General features: G+C 40.2%; 1 protein-coding gene across 11 annotated transcripts in view; it reads left to right on the top strand.

The window, feature by feature from the left end:
- Mp (collagen XV/XVIII-type protein multiplexin) overlaps window positions 1-18880 on the top strand; it is a 228823-nt gene that overhangs the window by 4311 nt on the left and 205632 nt on the right. For 3 of the 11 annotated variants that reach the window (XM_087350121.1, XM_087350119.1, XM_087350113.1), the window contains exon 1: window positions 7477-7929. The exons of 1 other annotated variant lie outside the window; for it this stretch is intronic. In XM_087350121.1, coding sequence (XP_087206247.1) covers window positions 7919-7929 — 11 coding nt within the window. In that variant the 5' untranslated portion in view covers window positions 7477-7918. Of the gene's footprint in view, window positions 1-7476; window positions 7930-18880 lie in introns of those variants that run through there. 7 more of the 11 variants (XM_087350118.1, XM_087350114.1, XM_087350131.1 and 4 more) reach the window with 5 other exon arrangements.

Genomic DNA, 18880 nt, shown 5'->3' with positions numbered 1-18880 from the left:
TCCAGACCGCCTTTGGGGTCCATCCAGACTCCTGTCCAGTAGGTACCGGGACCCTTTTTCTTCGGGAATAGTTTTCAGTTTCGCTATTCTTACTGCGTTATCCAATCTCGATACGAGGTGCTCACATGATGCTCCTTTCTATACCCTTCCTGTCACTCAGACACGCATTCATGAGTGAATTCAAAGAAATGCCCGACGCCTGTCAGATGCAGCGTCGCTCGGCTGACGTGTGTCGGTAATCCTGCGATTCTACACATATTCTAAACCAGTGTTGGGTTACTTCGTTCATAATCCCAACCTTATTCAGCCACGTCTGCGCCTTGTATTGGCATCGCGGATTTGAATGTGATAAGTTGCAGTTGTAAATTAGGTGACCTTGAACGATGAACCCAATTTTAAAATAAATATCTTAATATTTGTTTTAAATGTATTCCTGGCTTGCCTGAGGTAAAGAATTTACTATTAACGGGGTGTTAACAACTTTACACGTCTACTCTTCTGTCACGAGTGAAAAATCAGAGGGAGTTTTTCCGTGTTTTCCACGCTAGTGGAAAGATGGATTTATATCTGTTGCGAGTATGAGGGCCTCTGGCCACTTTGAACGCCGAGAGAAGTATATTTCACCGGGTTTTTTTTCCCTGCGTCTGTGAGAATGATTCGCCACTTGGTTTCACTTCGATTGTATCGACACGTGTTAAGTTGCTCAGAGTTGGTGGCAGTGTGACTCATCTTTCCACTGTGCAGGTCAGCTGTTTGTCGATTATCGCTTCATCCATCACTGTTTTTCTCGTGGCCTTGCGCGGGGAGGGAGGAGAGGTGTCTAGTGAACTGAGCCAACATTTCTTGACCCCACAGACTAGCGGTCACGGCTTAGTTAAGGCGATTGATTTCGGACTGGATTACCGTGTTCGATTCCCGCCATGGGCAGGAATTTTTCTTCAACGCCAAGTCTGTAAATGTTTTGTGACGCACCGAGCCGCTCATCTGTTTGTCCCGATGGTTGTTTTTTCTCAGGGATAAACGGCCGGATGATTAATCTCATCACTTAGTTCCCCAAAAAACCAGAGCTAAGAAATATGTTATTAAGACAGCTGATACAAGCACGCTATTGAATTCTGGTACTGCAGTGTTCTGGTGGGTGCCACGCCCCTTGTTTGACTAACACGTGACTCACATTTGCCTCCGTTTCCTTGGAAATGCGCCCGATTCTGTAACCGCCTTCTCATGGTTCCCTTTTAGACGCCAGACAGAAACAGTTGAAGTACGACCGAAATATCGTGCCGTTAACCTTATAGGCCTGAACACGTAGTTTCTTACGCCCTTTTTGAATGAAATATTGCAGGGAATATTGACGCTTTCTGTAGTAGTTTTAATAATTTCTTCAGATGATTCAATGTCTACAAGAAATACTGGAGTAGCTCTTTGCTGGATATGGTTTTGTTTAGGTTTCGTTTCTGATTATAAATACCATATTTAAAGTAAAGACAGGCCCGTTCTAAAATGCTGGAATATTTGTTGAGGGAGTGTAAAATGTAGACGGCTGCGAAAGTCCATTACCAATAAAATAGCAAAATTAAAAAAATTTAACATCGATTTGTACCGAAAATATCAGAATCTTTAGCCCAAATAATTTAGAGCAAAATAAGAAAACTAAGAGACTAAGATGGAGCAAAATGAGGAGAAAGACGGGAGAAAGAGGGAAGAAGATAATTAGAAGGGAACTGGAAGAGAAGAATAAGGTAAAGAAGAACAAATATAGAGAGAAGGAGGATAGAATAAATAAGAAAAGGCAGGAAATGGACCAGGAGGAGATGGAAGTGGCAAAAGAAACAATTCAAAGGAGGTAAGGAAAATAAATAAGAAGGAGGAAATTGAAGGGGCGAAAAAGAACATTTCGTATGAAGGGGATAAAATAAATAAGAAAATAAATATAGAGAGGGCGGAGAAAGGACAGTTACAAGGAGAAGGAGAATAAAAATAAACAGGATGTGGAAGAGACTGATAATAATAACAATAAATAAAGGATGAGAAAAAAGAATGAGAAGAGGAGAATAAAGGATTAAAGTAGACGAAGAAGTATACCAACATTTTTAATACGGTGGTTGAGGGAAATTATGTTTGTTTTGACTTTGTTTTTTGTTTTTTCTTACGTTGCTGTCTCGTAAATTGAAAACTGGGCGATAATGGCTCAGCCGTTGTGCGTGCCTTTCTTAGCAAATGTGCACTGAATTAATTGTGGGGACTGTACCGGAACTTCTGATGTGACATTACTCTTGGCTATTTGGCACACGATTTGAATAATTCATATCTAACTTATGCATGGATATGAATGTTGCAAAGATACATCTAGAAAGTGTCATCTGAAAGCATGAAGATGCTTGTTTACGCAGGAAGATAATCTGCAGATCCTTGCCCTCCAAAAGACTATTACGTCTTGATGATACCACCGGAAATGATGATCTGTGGGAGTATGCAGATGTGAATGAAACATTAGTGATAAGGACGGTCTTCGCAAATAGTTGAATGTATCTCATCAACAACACGGGTAACAATGCGGCATGTACGCGGGTAAGATGGCGACATTGCGTAACTCGGTCTAAAGGTTTAGTAAAAGGGATATCAACTCGCGGTCCGCATATGTGTTTTGTTCGGCCCGCGTACTGTTTCATTCCAGCATATCACTGTAAAAATGTAGTTAATAATTTCATTAAATGTCGCAGTTTTGAGTGAATATTAAATAAAAATTATTGATAATAAAATTCGTTTAAAAGAAAATTTTGACTAATATTTGCTTGAGAAATGTTTGCAATAATAAATTAGTATTACCTTTAATAAATAGTTGTTAATTCCATTTCTCGTCGTCATATATAGCCCTGCAGTTAGTGGCTTTATAAGAACTAGCGAATGATACCCCAGGCCCTTAATATTTAAAAGCCCAGTGGTAACTGTATGTACCACCCGCTTTAACGATCTGTAATTCAGCATTTTACACAGCTCTTCGCTGTTCAATTTCTTCCGTTTTATTTTACGTTCGCCACAGAAGCAGGTAACATCTTCGGGTCTGCTTGAATTCCTGAAATGTACCTGTAAAGCAGGAACGTTTAAAAGATTATTTCGGGTTCTGTTCTATCAGATTACGCGGTGCTACAACCCAGAAGACAGCCATCTTCATAGGAACTTTGATTTTTCCACATTATAACGATATTCACATTGAAGGATAAAATTCGCATGGTACAAAGCAAGCTGGTTGCCATGGTATTGAACCTCTGAAAGGTTAACGAAGATAAAGGTTGTTTATGATGCAATTTCCGGTCCGCGAGTCCCCGAACTACCCTGGTGACCTGCTCGTGGACGGCTTAGGCTCCTCGCGAGAGAAATGTTTGCTTTTAATTCCAAAGCAGAGCGAAATGGATTCCAGATTACAAAAACACAGGAAGCCAGATTAAAGCGAAGGTGATCAGAAAATGAACATTTAATGAACTTCAGGTTAACAGATTGATTACTGAGACATCTCACTATGTAGTTGAAAGTTTTAATACCCATAAGAAATTGCAAGATCTGATTTTATTTCTGCCCTAATTTACATATTCTTTTCTGCTTCATTATGTATCTTCCTTCTTCTCTGATAGTGTATTGCACAATCTGTCTCCTCTTCACTTACTGAGGGTTTTAGTGGTTTTCCTCAGCCCCTCCGGACAAATGACCAAATATTATCTTCAGTTCCACCACGCCCGCTTCCTTCCCTATCCTTTCCAAACAGTTATTCATTCATCATTCGACGCCATGTATACTATGAGCTGCTTATGACGTAAAATAAATTTAAAATACCAGTAATTATTCCATTTCTGTATAACATATTAACAACTGAATTCATTGATGCATTTAGCTGGTAGAAGGAAGGTCATTCAGTCTCGCAATAAAACAAGACCCTTGTCTTGCTTAATCGCCTCCTCTAACAGTAAGATGTTTGGTAGTCCATTGAATAGACGTGACGTAATGTCCGAGATGACCCCTGATAGGAAGGCATCACTTCACACACCATCTCCTCTGTATCTCGTACCGATAACGCGGATTTGAAGAGAGTCTGTGCAAAAAACATAAGATATGTTTTGTGGATGTTGTTCGCTTTGCGAGAACTTGTTCCCTGCGCCAAAGTGGGTGTTAGGCGAATTCTGCTTCGTACACGGTGTACGTTTTGAGTTCGTCACAAAGGCTTTCTATGTTGACCGAAGCCTCCCTCAGAACCTGAAAGCTACAATCATTTTACCCTAAATATGAAGGTGAGAAAGGGTCATTAGGAGTAAAATGAGAATCAGCCCCACTAAAATGTTTTTATTTTTCTCCGAAAGCTAAGGCAAACAAATCATAACCTCATAGGCAATAATTGTACAATTATAGGAAGCCTCTATAAATGAAAATCTATAAGATTTTGAGTTATTGCGGTGAAGATGTCAGTGTTTGTATTTTGGGCTCTAACGCTGCGTTGACGAATAGGTAGACACCATTGTTTCGGGTGAACATGCTGCTTCCAGCTTCAGGGCTGGAGACAACTTTCCATTGGGTTCAAGATAAATGTGTTTCGGATGATGATCCTGTGAAAGTCTTCATACAATTTGTTTATGAAGGTTTGGCGGGGAAATTTGAAAGCGTCCGCATGAAGTGGAAAGGAGGAGAGGTTTTGGAGTACGCTGTGATTTACTTGCATTGCACTGACTCTGAAGAAGAAAAGAGAGAATACGAAGAAAGGATAATATTGAAGGAGACTGTGATGATCAAGAATGCAAAAAGAAAATGCTTAAGAAAACGCAGACAAAATATTTTGCTGTCGACTCCAGAGTGTCTGTCCTGCGTCTGAATTATGACTAATGTTTCTCGGAATACATTTCCACTGGACGAAGAAACAAGGTAGCCAGATGTACAACGATAAAAGAAAACAACGTTTGCATATAAAAATCACGAAACATCCGTTCAAAGAACTGCTGAATACATGCTCGGTGTAGTGCGTACGAATATCATATTTTACAAACCCTGAGGCATAAATTATTGTCCAGAAAATAGTTCCAATGCCCTGAATCACAATTGGTCCCTCCCCTGGTGGCGGTCAGCTGCTGACTGACTGATCCACTGTCTCTGTGTGTGGTCTTTGACACTATGGTCACGCTTCAGCAGGGAACATATCCATGCAAAAGTGACGCAAGTGGCATTATTATTATTATTATTATTATTATTATTATTATCAAATCTCTTCACCACTTTATGGGGTATGTACTCCCATGTACCCGAGACAGACCTTGTCCCTAAGGTACATAGGGCAGCAGCTATTTCCGGGATCCATATTGTTTTTAGCAAGTGCCACATGTATTATAAAATTTTATTTTATGAAAGCGTATTATTATTATTATTATTGTTGTTGTTGTTATCGTTGTTGTTTTTGAACTCAAGATCTCGCTAATTGTTCATAGAAAGATCCCACACATTGATTGGAAATGAGTCGTCAGCTTCACATTCTGGCCGCCTTTATCTTCGTGGAAACATACTGTAATGTCCAATGGTCTTGCTGTCGAAGTTGTGGGTTCGAATCCGTCTCGAGGCATGGATGATATTCCGCATTTTACAGCGTTGTTGTGTCCTGTGCAGACGGACTGATCCTCCTCAAAGACGTCCTACCAAATGCCGAGGTGTTGAAACTGGCAGAATTTATTTTTTCAGGAAGGTCTTATTCCTGAAGTTACTCCCAGTCAGGAAGTGCCACATTAACAAAGGTCCGATTCTAAGCTTTTGCGGGTGATACGAATATTAACAATTTAAAATGTTAGGAACATTACGTAGAACGTCAGGGTCATTAATGCTTCTTGCAGCATCGAAAAATTCGGTGATGTAATTCCTCTCTTGTTTTTATTTTGCGATCATACACCAAATATGTGAATTGAAGTTCGGTGACCGCAGGGGACAATTCTGCGGCCCACCACGATCAATCCATTGGTCAGCGAACTGCTCGTTCAGGTGCTAGTGAGATCTACAGTTGTTTGTTGGAATATCCGTTGATGCAGGAAGGTTGTGCGTTAGCAGATCACTTCAGAACAAGTTCCGTGAACACTTGAAGCTGACGCGGTAATCTGAAACACTCCCTACGCGGTCCAGTGATCATGTGGTCTGACTCTATGACACAATTAGGCGATGATGGAATATAAACCAGTTCATAACGCGTTGATGTGATGAAGGCCAAGCATGCCTCCCCCCCCCCCCCCCCCACACACACACACACAGGCGGATAGAGTACGATCAACACCAGGAAGTACACTTGTCAGATAATCTGCCAGCGTACATTTGATGGGGATTAACTTACGTTTTGGATATGAGGTTCCCGTACAGTGCCCATTCGTCCTGGTAAATGTAGGCTGAAGTGAAGGAAAGGCGATCAGAAGTGGAGAAGGGAGAGAAGTTGATCAGGGTCTAACTGCATTCGATGTGAATTTTGGTATTAACCGTAGCAGGGGGGGGTATTTGGAATTTTTTTTAAAAAATATGTATATGGGAGGGATACTTTTTGGTGGAATTATGATATTAATGTTGGGAAGGCTTCTTGACAGACATGCAGTGCAACGTGTAATTTGGATGCTAACACAACATCGGCATGTCGTCCTTAATTATTTTTTGGTTTATTTAAGTCTTTCTCGAAGCTGCCTCCCAGGGGGCTTTTGAAAATCCTTTTGGTGGTCTAATTTTCTAATTATATCTCATATAAATACCTATTAATATACCACACAAAGATACAGTTTAATAAAAAGTACTTAAAATATATGACGGTTTATTAACAGTGATTTTTTAAATTGATTTATTATTTCTGTGGGTTTCGATTGAGGGGGGGAACCACATCTTCGGTGCTCTAGATTTAAAACGTTTTGGAACAGTTAGCTCACTTAACGACGTTGTCTTTAGCTCGTAAGTCGACTGACAATAGGTACAACCAGGGAGATGACGCCCTGATGGTGGAGGAATTAGACACCTCTGAAGCGTCGGTCAAATATTACCCCACCTACACAGCGCAGTATCCTAGAAGACAGTCATCTTATGCTTTACCTTTGTTAATTTATGCAATGTGGACTTTACACCCTTTCACAGTCCAGTGGTATCAATATGTACCACATAATCAATATGTGTGCACTTTTCTCACAGAGAATATTTGTGTGTTTCGTATTATACTCAGGATAAACAGCTATTATTTCCTTAAAGATCATTAACCAGTTGATGTTTTGAATGGCGAATAGTTGTGTTTTCTTTGCGGTACGGACTGGGTTATTAAATATTATTTATGCAATTCGTTCGGCTTTAAGGGGCTGATGGAGTTGTCGGACCCCTGGTGAACAGGCCCTCAGTCTGTCAGACCGAGTTGAGGCGCGCTTGACTTGGAGGTCGGGCGTTGCCGGCGAGAACGTACAGACTCGTCTGTTCTGTCTCTGTCTCTGTAGTCTTTATACGCGGCAGATTCTGGTAACTGTTGCAGTAGCATCCGCGCTGTAATACAACGCGGTTCGCTGCGTTCTGTGTCAGCGTCAAACGCGACCTTCTCTCCGCGAACCAGCCACGTGGTTTCATAACCAAAGTGTGCGTCAGATATGTAAACATTTTTGGTGATTCGTGTACAGACGAAGCTCACACCCAGTTGTGTTCAAACGAGGCTATCTGTAATTTGTTTCAAAATGTCAGTTTTTATTTGTGAAAATTTCTTACACAAAATACAGTCTAATTTTTTACAGATTTAAATTATTTTTCCGCTCATGTTGAGTGAAGTGGCGTATTTAATCTAAATCAAAGACTTATCTTACGTTATATTACTTGAGAGTGGTACTCATGTATTAGTTTCGCGTGCAGTGCATTGACAGTGGCGTATTCGTTGTCATGTCCAGTGTGGAATGAAATGGGGAGCAGGTAGGTTGCATCACTATGTTAGAATAATTTTTATTTAGTATCAACAAGGAAATTCAAGGTATAGTGAGAACTACAGGTTAACATTGTCACTGTATCTATACGTTTTCTCTATAAATTAAATTTAATATACATTAACAGTGAATTAATAAACCACACAAACATCACTGCTTCGATTTCGATTTTTATGGTAATTGCACTTGTATATTTGTTTTTCAATAATTGGTTATAATTAATTGTTTTCTTACATGTGAGGTTATCACAGCGTTTAAGATGTCGATTATGGTTTTATGGGTTGTGACGCGATGTAATATTTTAGGTACACTTGAAGATGGAGGTGTTACGTTCCTGAGATCACAACCCACAAGACCACAATCAGTTATTATATTTTTTGTTTCAACTCTGTGATCTGCCCAATAATTTCAATAATTTCCAGCTTTTATATGACACGTCTGCTTGTTTTTAATTTTATCGGTATTTAATACCATATTTCCACTTATTCATTTTTTTACCTGAAGTGTGAGACGAGGTTTAAAAGCAATGATTTAGTTTAGAATACACGCAGTTTTCAAATTTATTCTTTGCTGTTTTCTGTGTTTATTGGTATGTTTTTATTGCAGATACAAATTTGATGTTACAAATCGCTACAAATATCAAAGAGTATGATATTGTATTAAAACCTAACCTTCGTATTTAGTTAAATGTCACGCTGGCAAATGTTTAAAGTTGTAGACCTCAGTGTGATTTATGTTGCATATACGAGTCGTATATCCTAAATAACACGTGACGGACTTTAATTTGACTTTCGTGTTAAGTAGGGTTTGGCTCTACAACTCTTAGTGCTCATACTCAATATAAAATTTTATCTAAAATCCATAAGTAACTTTACGGTTTACAAATTCGGACGGGTAGATGGACTGAGGTGACGTCATTGATTATGTTTTTCCTTGATTAAGTTCATTAAAAAGCTTGTATATCGACGTTTTCGTCAGCCTGTATCAAACGTTGACGGGAAAAACACCACTCGGGAGACCTAGTAGTAGATGGGAGAATAATATTAAAATTGATCTTGGCCAAAAAAAGTTTGAGGGTGTGGTTTGGTTTTAGGTGGTTCAAGTTAGGAACCGGTAGCGGTAATGAACTACCCGTTTCCATAAAAGGCGTTCATGTTCTTAAGTATCTGAGCGTGTTTCTGCTTTATGGAGCTGGTTAGTCAGTCATTCGGTTTAGGTCTTACAAGGTCTGGACCGCCGATGTTTCCATATCGCAAAGATGTTAAGAACGCGTGGAATTATACCTCTATCTGCCGTATATGCCGACACGTCGGGATGTTTACAGACTATTTTATTTGTGCCGAACCTCTCAGACGCGCTAAGAGTAGGTAGCCTTCTAGGTTGCGCGTCACGAGTTACGTCAGATGCATCCTCAAAATTCGTTTGGTCTGTCCTACTTGACGCCACACACAAGCAGTATAGTTGAGTAAACGTCGTTAAATAAATTAGAAGGCGAACAGAATATTAGAAAGAATTCCTATGATTTTTAAGATTAGAACACCTTGAACAAGATTATAATTTTATTCGTGAAGAGACCTCCTTGGATGTAATTGAACTGCCCTATTTTACTTCAGATTTCTTCTTGTGCCATTTTACTTGTTCAGAATTCGGAAACAGTGGATATTTTCGGAAGTTCTTGAAGGAGAATTAGCCCATGACAGGGGCAGTAAATATAAAGGTCAGTGTGACACAGGGCGGAAATAAAGTTAACCACGATCCAGATACAAACCTGCAATCCCAGCGTTTGGTCAGTTGAATACCACACGCGCGGCCCTTTTGATCTGCCTCGTTTTACTGCGTTCACACGAACAACTTGTACTTCGTCACTGCGTTCACAAAGTTTCTTATGCGTCACCCTGCTTTTGATCGGGCAGCGACAAACGAAATCCATCCACTTGCTGCGGGACATAGGCTATAAACTTGAAATCGCTTGGCGTGTATTTATGCATAAAATATATTTACTCTCATGGAAGTCCGTTCTTGCTTTGGAAGTCAAGACTCTGTTTGACGGTCTGCCAACGTTGCTCCTTTATTATCTTTCGTGTGTTTATCGACGATGGCTCAACTACATATGTTGTAAAGTCAAATGGAAATAATACATGATCTATGAATTTATGGGGGTAATATGTTTGTATTAAGGTGATATACCAGACGTTGCAGTGACTGAGGAAAGTCACGAGAAGCCTTAGTATAGTAAAATACGTTTCTCACCTAAAAAAAATGTACTATTTCGTCTCGAATACGAATGTTAACCGCCCACTCACGGTTTTCGTTGTTCATTTGTTTTTTTGTGATTGTTGGTTTTATCGACCGATTGATTCACCCACACATGCACCAACAAAAGCGTCCAACTATGTGCCCCATCCACCCGCCTACGTTCCGGTCTAACTACCCAGCCGTTCAACTACCCACGCCAGCTTTCCGACCCAATCAGTATGTATCACTATGCAAAAGTTCACTTGCTTAGCTTCAGTGGTTAATCATTTAAAACCCAGTGGTAAATATACGTACCACATGCTTTAACATTTACACTTTAACACAGTATTTTGCCCACAGAATGTGTTAAAGCGTTTTGAGTGGTTGAAGAAAAATTCATTGACGCTTGTGATTAACCGGTTGTTGTGAAAATAAATAAAATACAATTAAAATGGAAGAGTTCTCACTGACACATGCGGCCCCCTTAAGGGCAAGATGTCTACCCCACTGGCGGACAAATATGTGCAAGCAGGTGATTTACTTACGTGATATGAATGACAAAAATGGAAACATAATAGAAAGCGTTCTTCACGACTTACATTCAAAGCTGCAAATACAATGTTTTGCTTTTATCGTAAATAAATGATAATGAAGAATTATCTGGGAAACTGACAGTGTGGTTTAGATGATACAAGAAAGGGAGTGGGCCATACATTTTGAAATAGAAGACCTAATAAATAGGCGAACCTGGCACGTTACTTTTATAGTATTCTGTCATACAAATAATCGATCTTTGAATCGGGATTAAGAAAAATGTATGCGCGTTATACATCGTGGACACCCCTGAACTCTGATTCGTAACATAACGCATGATATATGGCGTCATAAGCCCGCTAATTTATTGTACCTAACCTAAAGGGAAAGTACGTGTTAAAATTATTACATTTTCAAGCCGATTTATATTCATAATCAAATAACACGCGGAACAGCAGTTTGGCCACGTGGTTTATGAGGCGGACGTATTAGTTCGCAAACTGTGGTCGGTCAGACTATAATTACTGTTCCTCACGAAGTTTCGCTGTATTTACGTTAAGCTTTGGGATGTACGAAAAGCTATTATTTCATAAAACAAGTGAACAGTTTTATTCTTTGAGACCACGTAGTGTCAAAACCCAGGCGACACTTTCACAGTCCCGAAAAATGGATTGCCTGTAAGCAACACGTTTCGGCTTTAGGTCCATTTACAATACATTTGTTAAAAAGATAATCTTGTTCTTCCTTATACGGTACTGTGAACAATACCTTAACCCTTTAAAGCACGATGGTAAAAAATAAAGTACCGAATTTACGCTTATCAGAAGTGCGAACTGGTAAAGCCTGGGAACCTTCGAACAAAATGATGTCCCTTGTCCCTCCAAAACCGAAGTGTCTCTCAGTTCTCCTCCGTAATCTTCTCTTTGCATCTGTCTGTTTGCTTTTCTTTGTAACTCTCTCGTCCGATGAACCTCAGACAGTCCGAAGTGGAGAAATAACCATAAATGTCATATTATCTGGATAACAATCACTCTTCAGCGAATCTCACGGTCGAGTAATTTGTACTCATACTTCTTCGGATGGTTCTGGGTTCAAATATCGGTTCAGAGACCGGCTGTCATGAATTAAGGTTTTCGTGATTTTACTCAGTCGTTCAAGCCAGTAATAGAAAATCTTAAATTTCGACAGGACTGCCTCGTTCCATATCCGTTCTGATCTATCATCGTGTAATTCGACGTAGTACACTTCCAGCTACTGACAGCATCGTTAAATAAACAGAAATAAGCACTCTGCAACAAGTTAGTGTTCTTACAAAAAAAAAGAAAGAGAGAGGCGATTATGAAGGAAGTGCGTTTACTGTATCCTGCGCGCTGTCCCCGATAAGACGCCCACACGACGTTTCGTGCAGTCTGCAAACCGAATTGCAAGTGCATTCGATATTTGCAACGTGGGAGTTTCAGTGACGTTATCTGTCAGATGCAATGCCTCGTCACAACTTTGCATTTCCTAACTGTGCTGTGTAGTGCGTTTCTTTCCTGTCTCGTGTTTGGGATGTCCTGTGTTTGAGTCCTCGATGGATGCCACTGCGCCTCGAGCTTTTCATAGTTTTCTTTACAGTGTAAATTTTGACGAATTCTGTGAGCAAAAACTCTGCATTCGTCAGATACTGTGATGAGGGGAGGGGGGGTAGGGTTGAGAGTAAGTGAAGTGGGGACTGTACATAAGCTATTATAGACCGTAGGAAAGCGATAGACTAATTAACACGTGTTTAATTTAAGCATATACTTAAGTCCAGATAGGCAGATCTTTGTCTGATGGAATCCGTATTCAGAAATGATCTGAAACAGGAAGTTACGAGAAGGCGAAGGTCTTGTGCGATGTCTCCCCGTTTAGTCCGATAAAAGGTTTCCCGACGTTTCAGACGTGGTTGCATCCTCCTTCGTCATGGCCATATCAGGTGTTCGGGCTTCCCGACCAAAATTTTGTGTACATTTATCATATCTCTCCGTTCCCGTCATTATTTTAATACACGCCCTCAAAATTACGGATACCGTAGGGCACTGTTCTAAGACGTGGGCTGTTAATGGTGTTATAAAAGTAATGTATGCTATCCATGTGTATATACGGGCTTACAATAAATGTTAATTGTTTAAAACCCACGCTAATATTTCTTATTATACCAGAAATGGTGATAATACATGGGGCAGGTACATTACCTAACGTTTCGTGAGGTACGTTCCATTTAATTATATTCATTACCGTGATAATGTAACTTACAGCTCAGTGAAACAGTGCTGTGAGTTGACGCAAAAGCGGCATATGGCACCCACGCACTTCCTGAGGACCTAACAGTTGCGTTCCAGTGAGGGTATTCTGTTCGTACCTGCCTACATACCTTTGAGTATGCACAGATTCTGAGTCACATCATAAGTTCCTTGATGGCTAACGATCTTGAATAGACATTCGAAGTGCATACAAATTTTAATGTGTCCGGTGGAAAGATTTTCTGGGTGTGGACTGGGTACAGCTGGTTCAGTTCACCTTATAATTGCGGGTCCTTCTGAACACATTAATGAACCTTTGGGTTTTACAAAAGATAAAGAGATCTTCCTAACGAGCTGAGCAGCAGCCCATATGGAGGACTTTGCTCCATTGAGTTGCTTAAAGTGGATCTTGAAGAAACAGGGCGTGAATGTGGATTGAATTAATCTGGCTCGGTAAAGGAACCCCAGGCAGGCTTTTGTGAACATAGTAATGGACTTTTGAGTTATATAAAAGGCGAGTGTCTTTGACCAGCTGAGCAACTGGTAACTTCTCGAGGAGGAATGTATTCCGTGGAGTTATTTAAAATGGATGTAAAGGTGTGCGGTGGATTAAGGTGGCTCTAGATAGAATACAGTGAGGGGCTGTTGTGTATACGCTAATGAAGATATGAGTTATATAAAAGGCTTGTGTTTTTTGATCAGGTGAGAAACTGTTCTCAGAAAGGATTGTGCTCCACGGATCGCGTAGTTTGAAGAAGATATTCGTGAGTTCCTAAATCCCTGCAGGGGGTACCGAATTATTTGTTGAAATGTGTCATCCGCGATCGAATATGATTCACTGCAAGGCCAATAGACTTTCCAATGTCATGGTCGGTTATCTGAGCTGAATTAGTTTCGTAGACTAAACTACGAAGTAGTTTATATCATTCTGATTGAAGCTTATGATGTGTGATGAAGTTTGTTGTGAGATGTTAAAAACAGCAGACGAATTTATAGCATACTTTTCTTTCCTTAATTAGAACATTCTGTTACTGTCCTTGGTTCGACCTTCCGGCAGTAACTTTTGAATCACTTGACGGATGTTTATGAAACTTGGTACACGTAAACATTATGTAGTTTGAGAAGCACTACCATTTTCATAATATTCTTTTGCCTAAAACTCAGAGCCTGATTGCGTAGAAGCATAAACTCAGATTTCGTTGGGTAGGGAGGGCCACCACTTTGTCTTATGTGACTTTTGGATTGAAGAAGAAATGGTAAGATGTGGGGGGGGGGGGGGGTTCTCTTGTACCTGTATCCGCCTCTTCTAATGACTTCTCCCTTTTTGCTGGGAAGTTTTTAAAGTCGGCATGACGTAATATATGTTTCTTGCCGATTTGATATTGAGACAGGATTTTCGCATATTTACCAAACATATGACACAAATGTGAGGAGACTTTTCGGATTAAGTATTTTTTATTTTTTCAAGGGGCGCTCAGAAAATTAGATAAGATAATTTTTAAATCTCACATCCAGGCAATAGACTCCAATAGGACATGCGTACTGCACTACATTACGCGTTTCCCACAGATCCAAATGTGTGTGTTTACGGTATCTGACAAAACGGACGTGTGAACGGAAATTACATAATTGTTCTTTTATTTCAATTTCTCTTTCATCAACTTTCCTTTCATGTCCCTAGAATAAATATCAAAACACGGCCTCTTTGAAAGTGTATTAGTATTATGTGTTTATGGATTGAGGTGGGGTACAGCTCTTAAGTGCCACGGGTTGTAGTCGCTTAAAATAGGATGAAAGTGGATAACCTTCCTGTGAACACGAAGCATACGGCCAGCAACTGTTAGGAATGGAAGGCGATTGGATATCACAACAGTGACTTTGATTTCCGAGGTGTGAAAGAATTTGTTTTTTAAACAGTTTTTGTGGCTCCATGTTAATCATGGCTGACTCAGGCGATAAAATTACTTATATATATTTTTTTAAATTTTCCGTCGTTCCGGAACGTAACCCCAATTGTGGTTGTGGGAAGTAGAGGCTCGCTTTACGAACTCTCTTCAGGAATATTACCTACGGAGCGGATGACGAAAACATACAGATTGCCCCCCCCCCCAAATATATATACACAATGCTGACATGTAATGATTTTGTATATACATATTTTTGGGGCCTCCTATATTTCTCCTCTTGAAGTGGTTTCTGGTTCTCAGCAGCGAGCATGAAGACAGCTGTCTTCCAGGATTCTGCGCCGTGTAGTCTCATTGATCGACGTTTCGTTGGTGCTTAACGCCTCCATCATCAGGGCGATGATGGTAGCATACCAGAAGTCATCTTCATTTTTTCTCTTTATCGAACAGAAGATATTACTTTTATTCAGACTTTGAAACTTTCCTAAAAAAATGTTTAAGGATTTTACGTTTTTATGGCAGTATTACAGTCATGAAACATTTAATTTTCTCGTACGATAATTTTTCTTGTCATTCTGTACTTTTAACGTGTTGACATTTTGTAGTGCTTGCATTACTTAGATCTGTCTGGATAAATAATGATCTGCTATAAAAAATTAATAATCCTTCGGAACCTTAGAAATGAACCAGGGTAACTTGTATCCAAACAAAACAGATACATTCCCCCTCTGTTCGCAGTTCGGTCTTCAACTCTTCTCAAAATATGCTTTTCTTTTGAAAAAGTTACCATCATATAAGCCTGTGTGTCATTGAAGTTGTCTGTGTCTTTAGGACGTAGATTTTTTTTATTTCAAAAGCTACAAAATCATCATCCATGTATTCAGTCAACGCTGTGCAGATAAAGGCTGTGAATGACTTTCACTCTAATCCACACACTTCAGATGAACCAGCAAACGAGTCCGTATTACAAGGGGAACTAGAAGTACCGCGAAGTTCAAAAGCAATGACACAATTCACACAACAGGGTGTTTAATAATTTTTCATCACAGTTACTTTTATGAAAGTATTTGTCGATCCCACGTACTGTCTGGGACTGAACACGGATCTCTGCGGCTCAAAGCCTGTTTTGTGGTAACAGTCTGAGTCTATTGGTCGGGCTGATAGTAGAGGCCACGTGGTATTAGACTCGTACGAATCTTTATGTCTGGAACACGGGGATCCGGGGACTGGTTTAAGAATAGGCCTGCATTTCCAAGTACAGATACGGCAAGTTTTCGTTATACCAATATCCCTTTAAAGCTCAGTGGTAACTAAGTTTACCACCAAATTTAACTCTGTGTTTTGGCCACAGTATGTGTTTGTGGGGTTCTTATGATTCTCAGAATAAACAGCGATTATTTCTTTGAACAGCGTTAACCAGTTTACCTTTGTAATGGTGAAGTGTTGTGTTTTCTTTGCGGTACGGACTGAATTATTGAATGTTACTTAGATGGAATTTGGGCTTCAACAGGTTAACTGCCGCTAGAAACAGACATTGTACGAGGTGCGATCGGAAAGTTTCAAGACTGTGTCAATAGAGGGCGAACCGGATATAGTAAGAGCTTCTGCCGCTAGGGGGTGCGGCCTACATTCATAGTGAATCAGTGTGCCAGCCGGCATCATCGAATTAGCATTTGTTTCTTAGTTACGGGCGTTTTGGTAGTGCATTACACCGACCCTCCTGCGATTTCGGAATGGCGGATTTTCATGAACAAATCAAATTTTGCCAAAGACTCGCCAAAACGGCTACGGAAACCTATGAAATGCTAAAGCAAGCATTTGGGGAGTCCGCAATGGGTCGTGCACAAACTTTTGTGTGGTATTCACGTTTTAAAAATGGCCGAACCTCTGTCGATGATGACGAGCGTTCTGGACGACCATCTTCGAGCACAACGCCCGAAAATGTTACGAAGATTCGGCAGGCCATTCACGAAGATCCACGTCGTACCATCAACGACTTGTGCGACATTATTGGAATAGGCTATGGGACCTGTCAGCTGATTCTAAAGGAAGAACTCCACATGCGACGCATCATGACAACGCGCCAGCGCACACCGCCCTCAAAGTTCGGCAGTTTTTGGCCTCAAACACCATGGCCGTCATCCCGCACCCTCCTTAGCTCCGTGTGACTTCTTCCTCTTCCCAAAGATGAAAATTCAGCTAAAAGGAAGGAGATTTGAGACGATAGAAGAGATTCAGGCAGAATCGCAGATGGTGCTTGACAGGCTGACAAAGAAAGATTTCCAGGGATGCTTCCAGGCTTGGCAGCGGCGGTGGGATCGTTGTGTTCACTCCCAGGGGAACTACTTCGAGGGTGATGGATGAATTTAATACCTGAGATAAGTGTACGGGTTTTTATAGGCGCAGTCTAGAAACTTTCCGATCGCACCTCGTACTGTAGTAACCTAGGCAACCACACATGCCCTGGACTGTTACTGGAAGCAATAACATATTTATTCGCTGCTAGAGCTGTGTTATGTTCTTCGTAATTTTAATTTCTGTAATACGAGATGTAGTTAACCAAGATACTACGCATGAAATTTACTTATATCAAGAAGTCTTAAGATGAGTAATATAACAAAACTTTCTCGTTGGTATTTTGCTCACCACTTCTGTGGCCCGAATTTTTTATAGTCTGTCATTACAGCATCGCATGGCTGATATGACCTTTGGCGACACCATCAATTTTATCTGCCAAAATAAGAATAAAGTAAAGGCCTCTTACTCAAAGTGACTGTGACCGCAATATTGATAGCTTCCTTGTGAGTTGCCCACAGATTATATTTATGGACATGATAAAGAGCATTAACCAATTTTTGTAATGACGATGCGTTTTCCCCCCTTCCAGTTACGAAATTGCTTATTAAATAGGCTTTATATTTCGGTGTAAATACTGATACAAAAACTCCGCCATGAAGTAGCTCCCATGAGAATTTCTCAAAATTCACAATTCGGACCGAGTGGAGGAAGGCCCTAATCTGCAGCTCTCATCGCTCTACGTTGGTTGCTTCAGAACGCCTTAACGTTTCTTCAACCTAAGTTTACCACAAGGACGAGCAGACACTGTCTGGGAACCTCCACAGCCGCGTATTTCTCTCCCCCCCCCCCCCCGTTAAACGCAGTGTGCTTTACTATCCTCCCCCCCCCCTCAATTTTATCTTCTATCATTTATTGATGAATTTCGAGCTACAAAGGGTTGACCCGTCGCGTTTTATGTCAGACCTCAGATACTATTCTACTCTGATATGAAACGAAACGGATCAGCGTTGACCGTAGCATCCGTGTTCTGAAAGATACCAGTTCCGGAATCCAGCTAAGGAAGTGGCCCTCAAGTACAAACACTGTCTACAAAGCGGATATGACTAATTTGTTTCGGTAATTATGTTTACCGAATTCATCACGTTGTACTTCCTTGTGAGTCTACACTTCCGGTAACTTTAATTATCTTATAATTTTGAATAAAATGAGCGCATCTGTTAGCTCTGATTTTATTACGATATGAAACAAATTTCAAAAGCTTAATTAAGTCTTAATTTAGTTTGCATCGTGTAACAAACAAAGCTATAAGAATTGTAAGAAAATAATAGAAGGTATGTAATTTCCTGTTATAATTTGATTCGTTGAATACCGGTCGTGTCTTATTGTTTTGTTGTGTCTTATTGTTTTGTTGTGTCTTATGTTTTGTTGTGTCTTATGTTTTTGTGTCTTATTGTTTTGTCGTGTCTTATTGTTTTGTTGTGTCTTATTGTTTTGTTGTGGTTATATTGTAGGACCACTGAAACCGGGTAAAAACCCTTTTGCAGTTAATAATAAATAATAATAAAAATACAACGCAGACGTGTGACTCATATTTGCGAGTTTTATTAGTGTTTTGAGGAAACGCAAAAAACTCTCCGATAGTCGCGGTTGGTACAGCCGCGAGCATTACTAAAAAACGAACGTAATTATTTTATTTCCGCCTTTC

The sequence above is a fragment of the Zootermopsis nevadensis genome, unplaced genomic scaffold (genome assembly GCF_977971745.1).
Source record: "Zootermopsis nevadensis isolate Lab colony 2312 unplaced genomic scaffold, Znev_1.0 Znev_ptg000017l, whole genome shotgun sequence".
NCBI lineage: Eukaryota > Metazoa > Arthropoda > Insecta > Blattodea > Termopsidae > Zootermopsis > Zootermopsis nevadensis.
Note: the sequence above shows the minus strand (reverse complement) of the source record. Positions and strands in the feature narration are given on the sequence as shown.